The sequence below is a fragment of the Canis lupus genome, chromosome 3 (genome assembly GCF_003254725.2).
Source record: "Canis lupus dingo isolate Sandy chromosome 3, ASM325472v2, whole genome shotgun sequence".
NCBI classification, from domain to species: Eukaryota; Metazoa; Chordata; class Mammalia; order Carnivora; family Canidae; genus Canis; species Canis lupus.
The window spans coordinates 11,233,714-11,246,631 of NC_064245.1; the positions used below are offsets into that span (position 1 = coordinate 11,233,714).

The following is a 12,918-nucleotide window of genomic DNA, read 5'->3' on the forward strand; positions in this document are numbered from 1 at the left end:
TTGCTTTTCTGAAATGAAAACTGAAGTCTTTTGAAGTGCTTCCCTTACTCTCCCTGTTCATTACTGAGTTAGGTGAAATTGTACCTTTGTACCTCTTGCCACCTTTTTTTGCCCAATTTCCTCCTTAGCCTTCTAACTTGTTCATATAACAGCTGAAATGGAAAATTTCCTGTTGTGCCCAATGCATGAATTTCTTCTCCATTAACCTTCATGATTGATCCTAAAAATCTCCTATAATTTTAAACATGGACTCTGGAGCCAGACTTTCTGAGCTTGCATGATTAGGATTTTATTGCTATATAAATTTTACTTGGAGATAGCTCTGATTATTAATTCAGAGGCCTTTTCTTGGTCATTTTCCTTTACATCTTTTGCCTAATTTGACACCTCTTGATTTTCTTTGTGTCTTACTGATTTGTCTCCTAAATGTCATTCAAAATTTAACAGTCAAGGAAAAGAGTACAGCATTTGAGGTCAGACCTGGGTTTGACAGATGTCATTTCACTCTAAGCTTTAGTTTCTTCAATAAAATAGTGTTGCAAAGGTCTACCATCAGAATCAAACGAGGTGTCTTTACACAGCACATAGCTTCTGATATCTAATAAGTGCTTTATAAATATTTATCGTTGTTCCAATTCCCAACTTTAGCCTTGGCTTAGCATAGATATTAGTCATGAATTCCTCTTTTTTTTCTTTATTGCTATCAGTCAATGAGTAAATCGTATTGGCTCTACCATACTGCATCAAGCTACAGCCATCTCTGCCCTCGATTATTTCAGTAGCTTCATAGCTGTTTCTCATGGCTCCCACTCTTGTACTTATACCCCTTTCATTCCTCAGTGCATACTCCACATGGCAACCAGAGTAATAATGACTGTTACAGAGAGAAGAAACTCACCTCCTCTTATTTTTTTGCTTCAGACTTTTGAGTGGCTTTCCCTCACTCAGGATGAAAGTTTCATAATAATAGGATAAAAGAAACTACATCTCATTTATTAACTCTTATCATCTTTTGCTTTGTATTTCCCTCATTTAGTAGACTCCAGCCACACTGGCATTTATACTATTCCTTTGAACATACAAGTTTTAGAACATAGGTGCTTGTTCTTTCCTCTATTCAAAATAGCTTACTCCTTCATTATCTTTAGGTGTATGCTCAAACATTACTCTTCTCTGAAATCTTATATGAGGTAGAAAGTTCTCTACTTTTTTTTAATTTTTCTTTATCACAGTTGTCACCATCCAACACACTGCATCCTGTTTATTTATTGCCTGCTTTCTCCTACTAGAGTGTAGGTTCCACAAAGAAAAGTTCTCTTTTATTTACTGCTTTATTTCCTGGGTCTGGGACAATGCTTAGAACATGGTATGCACTCAAATTACGTATGCTGAATGAATCCTTTTCTATCAGAATATAAACTACCAAAATTGAACAAGAAACAGGAAATGTAGAGAACAGGTAGGAGTAATGCTAATAATTAGAAAGGGGGGATGCCTGGGTGGCTCAGCGGTTTAGCGCCTGCCTTCAGCCCAGGGTGTGATCCTGGAATCAAGTTCCACACTGGGCTCCCTGCATGGAGCCTGCTCCTCCCTCTGCCTGTGTCTCTGCCTCTCTCTCTCTCTCTGTCTGTCTTTCATGAATAAATAAACAAAATCTCTAAAAAATAAAATAAAATAAAAGTTAGAAAGGAAAAGGGTTTGCTTTTTTTAAAAAAAAGACATCAGGCCTGGCTGAGTTCCAATTTTAACTAAAAAAACATGTAATTCTAATATTATTTAAATTATTCCTGACAAAAGATGGAAAACTTCTAAGTGATTTGGACAAATAGGTAAATAAAATAGAATAAAATACTCAAACAATTCCACACATACATAGACACTTAATTTAATAAGTGTGACCCTTAAATAAGAATGGCCCTTCTACAGCAGCAGTGTAAGGATTTCTTTTTAAAATGTAATGGCGTTGGATCAGCTAAATATATCGTCTGTAGTTGATCCATCTTTAACTTTCCTGGAACTATCCCAATTTTGCTGCTTGAGAATTTAATTATTGTTCATTTTAAATTTGTTTTGCATTTGTATATATAAGTAAAATTTATGTATAGTTTGCTTTTTTAGTAATATTTTTATTTTAGTTTTGGTTAAAAATTACTTTTATTGCACTTATAAACTTTAACTGAATCATACAATTTTTTTGATATATCATTCTTTTATTAGCATATCAGTGATAACATGGGCCAAGGAAAAGGTTGGTTCTTATCAAGCATCTCCAATTCTCTGACCAGTCAAAATATAAGAGTAAAATTTCATTAGCAGCTTTTTTTGATCCCAAAGATTTAGAAGAGTAGACATTTATACTTATAGCTATATTGATTTTAATAGCTTTGCCAGCCTATTTTATGGAGATTCTTATTTTTTTTATATTATATTCTTTATTAGAATGGATCTCTAGGGGCAGTCCCAGTGGCACAGTAGTTTGGCGCTGCCTGCAGCCCAGGGTGTGATCCTGGAGACCCAGGATCGAGTCTCACTTTGGGCTCCCTGCGTGGAGCCTGCTTCTCCCTCTCTCTCTCTCTCTCTCTCTCTCTCTCTCTGAATAAATAAATAAAATCTTTAAAAAAAAAAAAAAAGAATGGATCTCTAGGATATTATGTTTTGAGACATATTATTTCTTAACATTCTGTGTTTAAGGCTGCATAATGATGTGTTACAGGGTAAAAAGTAACTATTTTTACAGAAGGTAAGTAAATCCAAAGCTTTTACATACACAAAGATCTAATTTAAATGATAATGGAAAACCTTACTTTCTGAAGAAAATATGAGGGAAAAAAACCCTGATGTTTAAGAGCTGTGAGGCAAGCTTTAATGCTAATTTTAGCATCAAACAGTGCTATATTTACTCATATAAGATATCATTGAAGGAAGTAGATCTTTCTTGAAGTCTTCTTTTTAACACATGTTATTTTCCCTTTTAAAGTGTAAGGAAAGAATGAGGCCTGTCAAAGCAGCTTTGAAACAACTTGATAGGCCTGAAAAAGGCCTTTCAGAAAGAGAACAACTGGAGCATACTAGACAGTGTTTAATAAAAATTGGAGACCATATCACAGAATGTCTAAAAGAGTATACAAATCCTGAACAAATCAAGCAGTGGAGAAAGTAAGTAATGTACTTTACAGGAAATGTTAAATTTATAATTATGTAGCCATCTTTTTGTGTCTTACATTTCAATTTTTCTTATTCTGATTGTTTTCATTTTTTCCTTTAACTTTAAAGCTTTTTATTAGTGAACAGTTGCTTAATTATACATCACGATAAACCACTGGTGTCACCTCTGCCTTTAAACACAAAACGGTGGAAGGGTACCTGGGTGGTGCAATTGGTTAAGCATCTGACTTCAGCTCAGGTCATTGTTGCCAGAATTCTGGGATTGAGCCCTGCGTTGGGCTTAGAGCTCAGTTTGAGTCTCCCTGTCCCTCCCTCTCTCCCTTTGCCGCTCTACCTGCCAGTGCTCACGTGTGTGCTTGTGTTCTCTCCAAAAAATAAAATCTTAAAAAAAAAAAAGAAAACTGTTTCACTAGAATTCAGATTGCATTTGATTTTTAGAAATATCTACTTCACCAAATTCTTCTTAGTAATATCTTTAGAATTTGTAGTACCAGACACAAAAATGTATTATCATGTAAATTTAGCAGTTCATACTCAGGTATGAATAAATAGCCTTGTAAAAATTAATATTCTCAGGCAGTGTAAAATGAATTTTATTTTCTGCTTTATTTTCGAAGCAGCAGCAGCACAGTTGATCTTAAAATTGTAAATCTGAACTGCCATAATCCTGTACAAATCACTTAATGATTACCAGATCCAGATAAGTGTTAAAACCAAACTATTAAACAATTTAGGAATACTATAAAATAACCACAAACCAGTCATATCAATTTATTAGTCTGCTGATTTCCTTGCTCTTTGCAGCGCAGCTGCACATCAAAGCAAAAAACTAATGACATATTTCAGAAGGAGTGATTACACTAAATGAAAAAAGTACTATCCTTGTGCCCTTTAACCAGAACCCATGTTGTTATAGAGACAGGAAGTTGATTATGATCACTAGGCTTTTAAAAACAGATGAAACTGAGCTATCCTGTCTGATGACACTGAAGCCATGCATGATAATAGCCTGAAGTCATGTGCCCCTAATGCCATGGGATGATTCCTGGAGTTGGCATCAGATGTGCTTGGTCCCCATCTTGGCTAATTCCTGGCTTTGTGACCTTGAACAGTTAGAGAATATCTCTGAGCCTACTAGTAATCATCTGCAAACCCTTTATAAACTGTATATAAGGCACTGCATATTTTTCAATTGGATGATAATGATAAGATAGGAGGAGCGCCTTTGTGACTCAGTCGGGGAAGCATCTGACTGGATTTCAGCTCAAATTGTGACCTCAGGGTCCTAGGATCAAGCCCTTCCTTTCTGCCCCTTCCCCTGCTTGCTCTCTTGCTCTCAGATGTGCATTCTCTCTCTCTCTCTCTCTCTCTCTCTCTCTGAAATATTTTTTTAAAAAGATAAATTATGAGGAAGGAGAGGAAATAATCCTAAAGTACTATATTATCTGCCTTAATCTTTCATTTATAGTTGGAATATATATACTGGAGTTTTAATGCTTTCCGTAAATACTATAAAACAGAATTATTCTCAAACGAAATTATTATACCCCCAAACCACAGAACCATAGAACAGGGGTACAGTAAATTTCAGTTTTGTGTGTGTGTGTGTGTAGCTTAAATGGATAAAGCCAAATTCTCTTTTTATTTTCAAGAACCAGAATCAAAGTTTCTCTGTTGATAACTTCCATGCAGTTGCTTTTTTTTTTTTTTTTTTTTTTTTGACAGAGCACAAGCAGGGGGAGAAGCAGACTACCTACTAAGCAGGGAGCCCAATGTGGGACTCAATCCCAGAACTCTGGGATTATGACCGGAGCATAAGATGGAAGGCAGGCACTCACCTTCTGAGCCACCCAGGCACCCCCATACAGTTACTTTTTTTTAACAAATTCTTTAGGACCCTTCTTAAATACTTAATCCACATTATCTGATGCTATCTTTAGTCAGACTACTAACATAGCTTGTTTCTTAGGAGTCCCTTCCTGATTTGTAAGTTTACATCTTTTTTGGTTTCAAATTAGGATAGATTACTCCTTTCACTCTAAAAGATTATAAAATGAAGGGATTTGGAAGAAAAGTAAAACTTAAAGTTTAATTTCTTTTTTTTTGTTTTTGTTTTTTTTTTTTAAAGATTTTATTTATTCATGAGAGACAGAGACACAGGCAGAGGGGAGAAGCAGGCTCCCTGCAGGGATCCTGATACAGAATTTGATCCCAGGACCTGGGATCATGCCCTGAAGGCAGGCACTCAACCACTGAACCACTCCTGCGTCCCTTAATGTTTAATTTCATTTGGAATTTTACCATATGAGGACATCTGGCTGGCTCAGTCAGTGGAGCATGTGACTCTTGACCTTAGGGTTGTGAGTTTGAGCGCCATGTTGCATGTAGAGATTACTTAAAATAGATTGGAGTCTTAGCCATATAAAGTTTTTAAAAATACTAGAAATAATCTCCTAGACTTTGTTCTGTAGAAGGCTGTGTGTGTGTGTGTGTGTGTGTGTGTGTGTGTTTATATCTAGAGGTTAAGGGTTCCATGAAAAAGCTTAAATATTTTCCACTAGACTAATTTACCTATTCTTCTCCTAGAAACCTGTGGATTTTTGTATCTAAGTTTACAGAGTTTGATGCCAGAAAATTACATAAATTATATAAACATGCTATTAAAAAACGGCAGGAATCTCAGGTAAATTAATGCATCCATCATATTTTTTCCTTTAATTTGTTATTAAAACTGAGAGATATTCTTCTTTATAGAAGAATTCCTTTAATAAATGTAGAAGGAATGAAGGAATTATAAAATCACTGTTAGAGCACGATTAAAGTTTTTTGCCCATAGGATCTTGTGAAAGAAGCTAAAATTAGTGGGCAAGAAAACAAGATATTGGGATAGTCTCAGAGTATCTCCTCCAAGATGTTTAATACCTACCTTAAACATTTGACCAAGATTAACATCATGAACCCTCAGTATAATATAGCACTAAGAAAGGTTATAGCACTTCTATGGAATTCTTGACAAAAGTGCATAACCTTATTTTGATCCTGAGAAAAATATCAGACGAACTTTAATTGAGAGTTCTACAAAAGAGCTGTCTAGTACTCTATAAAAGTGTTAAGGTCATTGAAGACAAGAAAAAAACTAAAAGGCTGTCCTAAATTGGAGGACATTAAGAAAACATAAAGACTCAGTGTAATATGGAGTACCAGATTGGATCCTGGAGCTGAAAAAAGATCTTAGTAGAAAAATGTAAAATTTGAATGTGGTTTCTAGTTCCCTTCATAGTACTGTACCAGTGTTATTCAGTTACGATTATACTGTGGTGTTATATAAGATATTAACATTAGGAGAAGCTGAGTAAAAGACATATGGGAACTCTAGGTATTATTTTTGCAGCTTTTCTCTAAATCTAGAATTCTTTCAAAGTCAAATTTTTAAGAAAGTTGTGGGATAGTCTATGCTTTAAAAAAAGATGTCTGCAAATGATACATTTATACATCCTAATATAGGAGGACTTCTTTCAGCATCATGATTTCTTTTTAGGGTGTTTTGTTTTGTTTATCTTATTTTATAAAGGTATTTGAAGCCACTTAAAAGATTCTTACATATGTGTATTTATTTTAGCAAAATAATGACCAGAACAGCAACTTGAATGCTCAAGTGATTAGAAATCCAGGTAAGTGCTACCACTTGTTTTAGAGAGTAAATTTAAAAATTATTTTCTTCTTTCAGGTTTGCTTTACGTAATATATATACTCACATTTTTAAGTTAAATCTGTTATCTTAAACAGTAATCCTTTTTATTAGCTTGTTAAATTAACCTTTCGTAAATCAACCTTTTGTTTCTAGAACTTACAGAATAATTGTTAAAATGAATGTAATTTTTAAAAATATTATTTAGAATAATGTATTCTGTAGGTGCAAGACTCACAAAAGTATGGTCTGAGAAGAGTGGGCCTTATATTTTTTAGTTGTTTTTTTTTTTCACATTTCAGAATACAGTAACCCCTTTGTAGGCCTTACTCTACTACTTTTATAGACCATCTCTAAAGTCTCTTTGTTGGACAACTGATTTTTTGCTGGAGTTGAGAAAGGAGTTCTTATAATCTAGCAGCAAAGTTTGTATACCATGTATTTCTTTTCTTTTCTTCTTCTTTTTTTTTTTTACATCATTAACAAAAGCTGTATTCTTTATCTAACAGATGTGGAAAGATTAAAAGAGAATACAAATCACGATGATAGTAGCAGGGACAGTTATTCATCTGATAGACACTTATCTCAGTATCATGATCATCATAAAGACCGGCATCAGGGAGATTCTTACAAAAAGAGTGACTCTAGGAAAAGACCCTATTCTTCTTTTAGTAATGGTAAAGATCATCGTGACTGGGATCATTACAAGCAAGAAAGCAGGTAAACTGTACAATTAGTTTTGAAAGTTTGCCTATTCATGACTTTTTTTTTTAATTTATAATATTTGACATTTTCATCCAATTCAGTATTCAGGTAATAATAGCAAATATTAAGTGAAATAAAGATGTTTGTTTACAAATAAAAAAACTGATACATAATACTTTTTGTTAATACTGAGAACTGAATTTCTATAAAATATTTTTTTAATTATAAATATGAAAGTACAGTGAGAGATGAAAGTGTAGGGAGTTCTATAATTGGTAAGTCATAGGGATTCATTTTTGTTGGTTGGTTTTAGAATATTGGCTCAAATACTCTTCAACAATAATAGAGTCAAATAAAAGCTCAATGGAATATGACTGAAATTCAGTGAGCGGGTTTTATGTTCCATTCCATTAAAACAAAACACAAAGGGGAAAAAATGTGAAGACACTTTATTGAGGTTAAACTTCATCACAGCAATCTGGGAAGTCCTGAAATCAGGAAGTTTTCTCAGTTTATTGGTTTTTGAAGCCTTTGAGTAGTAAACAACCTGAATATAATAACAACAAAATACATTTTACTTGGTAAAGGAATATTTTCATCAGTTAATGATAACTATGAAAGCAAAAGAAAAAAACTTGAGAATAAAAGGTCAGAGGTAAAGAAATTAATAGATTTTTTTTTTTTTTTTGCATTTTGCATTTTGTGCTCACTGCAATAATTTCTTCTCTGTAGTGGAAGCACTGTCACATTATAATTATGTCAATTGTAGATTAGCTCTTAGAAAAAGGCACAAAATGAAAAGCCTTGTTTGTAGTAGTAAATATTTATAATTTTACAGGCTTATAGAACATAATTTATATAATTTATAACAATGACCTTTCCCCAACTAGTGAAAATTCTCTTCTGCAAATTAGTTCACAGACTGCATTTTAGAGTTTGTTTTTTTTTTGTTTTTTTTTTTTTGTTTTTTTTTTTCTGTTTGGAGGTTCATAAAAGGCTCTGATTGCAAGGATATTCTAGACCATTATCTTAATCCCCACTTCCGGATAATTAAGATGCATTAATGTAATTGTTATGTAGAGTAAAAAGTAACCAATTGAAAAATGGGCATGTGAGCTAAGTGAAATAAGGCAGAGAAAGACAAATACCATATGATTTCAGTGTGTCTGGAATCTTAAAATAAAACCATGAACAAACCAAAATACAAACAAGACTCCTAAATACAGAGAACAAACTGATGGTTGTCTGGAGGGTTGGGGGGGGGATAGGTGAAATAGGTATAGAGGATTAAGTACAGGCTTCCATTTATACTGTTATATAAGTCACGGGGATATAAAGTACAGTTTAGGAATATAGTCAGTATTGTAATAATTTTGTATAATGACAGATGGTAACTGCACTTAACCATGGTGAACATTTCATAATGTGTATAATTTCAAATCTCTATGTTGTATACCTGAAACTAGTATGATAATGTATGTCAATTATGCTTTAATTAAAAATAAATATTAAGTATTAAATAGTTAAAAAATAATTAAAAAATAAAATGGGCGTGTAAACTTAGATGCTGTCTGGGGTATTCTGTATGGTTCACTTTAATTTTGTGAGTTGAATGATTTTTCCAGAGAGGCATGCAGAGATAGGTCCAATGACTGAAGCTCACTTAGGAAGTTTTTATAGTAAAACACAGAGCTTAATATACAATTAAAAGGATGCCTTAAAGTATTTTTGTGTTTTATTTTTTAATTGTTTTTATCTGGAAACAATTAATTTGGAGTATCAATTTAATTCTAATTTATCTTTTATTAGGTATTACAGTGATAGAGAGAAACACAGAAAACTGGACGATCACAGGAGTAGAGATCACAGGTCAAATTTGGAAGGAAGTATAAAGGATAGATCTCATTCTGATCATCGTTCTCATTCAGATCATCGGTTACATTCAGACCATCGGGCAAGTTCTGAGTATACACACCATAAATCTTCCAGGGATTATAGGTATCACTCAGATTGGCAAATGGACCACAGAGCTTCCAGTAGTGGCCCCAGATCACCACTAGATCAGAGATCTCCTTATGGCTCCAGATCTCCATTTGAACATTCAATTGAACACAAAAGTACACCTGAGCATACCTGGAGTAGTCGGAAAACATAACAAAAACTGATACTTTGTCTTTCTGGACTTTTCTTTTAGCCATATATCATAAACCAACACAGTAATTGCCTTACATGACTTGAAAGATATAAACAGATCTTCTATCAGTAGCAGTATTGTTACTTCTTTCCAGGATGCAAGGTCTATTATCCCAACAGAAGAGAAAATATTTTTATATTTAAGGATTATGCTGCACTGTACTACAAATACTGTAGTACTTTTTTTTTTTTTTCTTTTTTAAAGAAATGGAAAATGTTTACTATTACAGGGACCTCAACACTGCCCTTCCATATAGGCTGGATAAAACTGTTTTTAAGTCAGTGATTTTAGACTGACCTCCATTTAAATTATGTTTGTATATGAACTTTACTCTGACCTGTGATCATGTTTCAGGAAGGAATGAAAGAGAGTTCTTTTCTTAATAAAGAAAAAACACTCAAGGACTTTGTTCACTTTCCAAAGCTACTTGTTTACATTGTACACTGCGACCACCTTGCCGCTTTTCATCACAAGCTTGAATATTTAAATTCTGTACTTATATCTGTAAAATAGCCAGGAATTTCCTGTTTGTGATCTATTATTATGCCTTTTTACACACACATACATACACACATAAAAATGGCTGTAAATTATTGTAAATGGATTAAATGAGCTTTCCTTACTTCCTTTCCCTTCTCAGGCTTTTTTTGACTGTTCCTTTCCCTACCAACTCAGGCCTTCTTATCATTTAAAAAAATTTATCAGTGTAATAACACTTTTTAATGATTTGTCTTGATGGAATCATTGTTTAGAATGTAAAAAATGGGGAAAGGGGCCACTTAATTCCATTAGTCCTCTTTTTTATATTGACTATTTTATTAGATACATGTTATTTCTTTCTTTTTTTTTTTTTCTTTTTTAGTAAATATTGTGTTTGTAGTAACAAAATGGTGAGATAATATGTAAAATCTAAACTGCATGCTCTGGAAACATTTTTTTCAGATGCATTTGGTTTAAAAGGGTAGGTGTATGAACACTTTACAGAATCCAAAATGGCCAAAAGTTATTGTAAATCCATTTGTTTTCCCTTTTCATGTGGGCAATAATGTCAAATGTGCTATGCAGCCAGGTAACATTTTAGATAAACTTGATTGACTTTTAATATAAACTGTTACAATGCACACTGATTGTATATAAAAACCTTATATATGACAAATTAAATTTAAGAAAAAGGATATGCGGGCTCCTGTAATTTTCTGCTGCATTCTTATTCCCTTAAGCACTTAACTTTTTTTTATTTGTTTTTTGTTTTGTTTCGTTTTGTTTTTAGTAGTAACATTTAGCTACCAGGAAAAAGGTATTTTGGTAAGCAGTTGATTCTTGCTAATATGTGGCACTACAACTAAATCTATTTTGAAGACTATATGAATCTATGAAGTAAAATTTAGATCATAGAAATCTTTGTTGGACTCTTGTTGGTTTTCTGCAGATTTTATTTTAGAATGCCTTATATTTATTCACAGATTTTTATTTTGTTATATTCAGTGGGGATTTTTGAATCATGTTGGCATACATTTTGGGTGTGTGCTGTGATGTAACAAATTTGAATCTTAACTTTGACAAATATAAATATATTGGTATATGCCTGTAATATTCTAAAATGTGTCCCTGTTGATTAACTGTGGGAGCAGTCTACAGAAATTTATCCATAGATGGATTTATTTTTTAAATATTTTCCTTTTATCCATTTAGGTCTAAAATCTTATGTGTACAAAACAAAGCTTTCCTTCCTTTTTTTTTTTTTTTAAAGTATTGATCCCTCTTTTAGTTACCATGAAAAATGATAATCTATTTTTTTCTGGTGTATCAGATAACATATGAAGAATAACTCAATTTTTAAACATTAATTTATATAAATATAAAAGTGATAAAAACAATTTAGTGCCAGTATACATTTTTAAGCTTTTCCACTTTTTCCCACATTTAGTAGAAGATTGCATTTAACGAAAAAATATAATACTTAATGAAGTTATATTAATACAGTAAACAGATCAGGGTTGGCATTTTTAATCATCACTTTGTAGTTGGGATATTTGTATTATATCCTATTGTACAGATTTCATAGAACAGTATTACATATTTTGAGGCAATGGAATGGGCTCTGATTTAACATTTAGTTAAATATTTCAGTCACCTAATTAGTTGACTTGAATGAAAAACCTAAAACTGTATGTAACATTAATTGATGGAAAATATGTTCACTATTTGTAAGAAGTCAGCAATCCTGTAGAAGAGGAACAAGCCATAAACTTATTAAGACACAATGGAGAACATTAGTACATAAATATAACAGGGAACATTCTCTATAAGATATGCATAAATTTTGTCTTTTACATGCTCATTCTGCTTTGCTATTTTTATCCATTTGTGTTTAAATTTTCAAGGGTGAGAGATTATGCACAGTACTGTACCAATTAACCCTCCACTTTAATAATATACAATAAATGATTCTTATTAAAAGCAATGGCCTGTTTGCTTATAAAGAAAATATTCTTTGTTCAGGATACGTTAGAAAGTAATTTTAGATTGGAAAGCTGTGGAAAACTGGAGTGTGAATGATTTCGTTCATTAATTTCAGAGTGAGTGGCTTAATAAAACAAACCTTTGTATTTGCATAAAACAGTACGTTATATAATTTCTGTAATCCATTTTTGTAGTTAAGTAATGAAAGGATTATATAAATATACTGATTTCATTTCCATGAGATTTAAAGAATATGCACTAGGGTAAACGCCGTAATTCCTACCTTCGTTACTGTTTCTGACTGGAAAATAGTCTTTGGGCTGTAAATAATGTAGTTTTACAGTTGTGATGTTTCTTTACAAGGGGTGTAGCGATTTGGGGGATGGTGGGGGATGGAAAAGCAATTTTTAAATATCAGATTCTTTTAGACAACCAGCTTCATTTGAAATTGTAATGTGAACTCATAAATGTGGCTTGTTAAAATTTTGAGTAGTTCATTGCTCAGCAAGTAATGCAAAAAATATTTTTAACTGTGTCTAAATTGATATTTAAACATGTTAATATGAACAACTATCGAACACATTAGTTAAGACTCAAAAATATGAAACTATTATATATAGTGCAAGATTTATGATGAACATATTTAAGGACAGGCAACTAGGCAATAGTACAAAAATCTTGAGACAAAATGTCAAAACTTCTT

General features: G+C 32.6%; 1 protein-coding gene across 3 annotated transcripts in view; it reads left to right on the forward strand.

The window, feature by feature from the left end:
• Positions 1–10,927, forward strand: part of CHD1 (chromodomain helicase DNA binding protein 1) — a 73,480-nt gene extending 62,553 nt beyond the window's left edge. For all 3 annotated transcript variants that reach the window (XM_025437063.3, XM_049108158.1, XM_025437065.3), the window contains 5 exons: positions 2,978–3,156; positions 5,752–5,848; positions 6,785–6,836; positions 7,363–7,573; positions 9,368–10,927. In XM_025437063.3, the coding sequence (XP_025292848.1) occupies positions 2,978–3,156; positions 5,752–5,848; positions 6,785–6,836; positions 7,363–7,573; positions 9,368–9,713 (885 nt within the window). In that variant the 3' untranslated portion in view covers positions 9,714–10,927. The remainder of the gene's footprint in view (positions 1–2,977; positions 3,157–5,751; positions 5,849–6,784; positions 6,837–7,362; positions 7,574–9,367) is intronic.
• Positions 10,928–12,918: the final 1,991 nt, after the last annotated feature.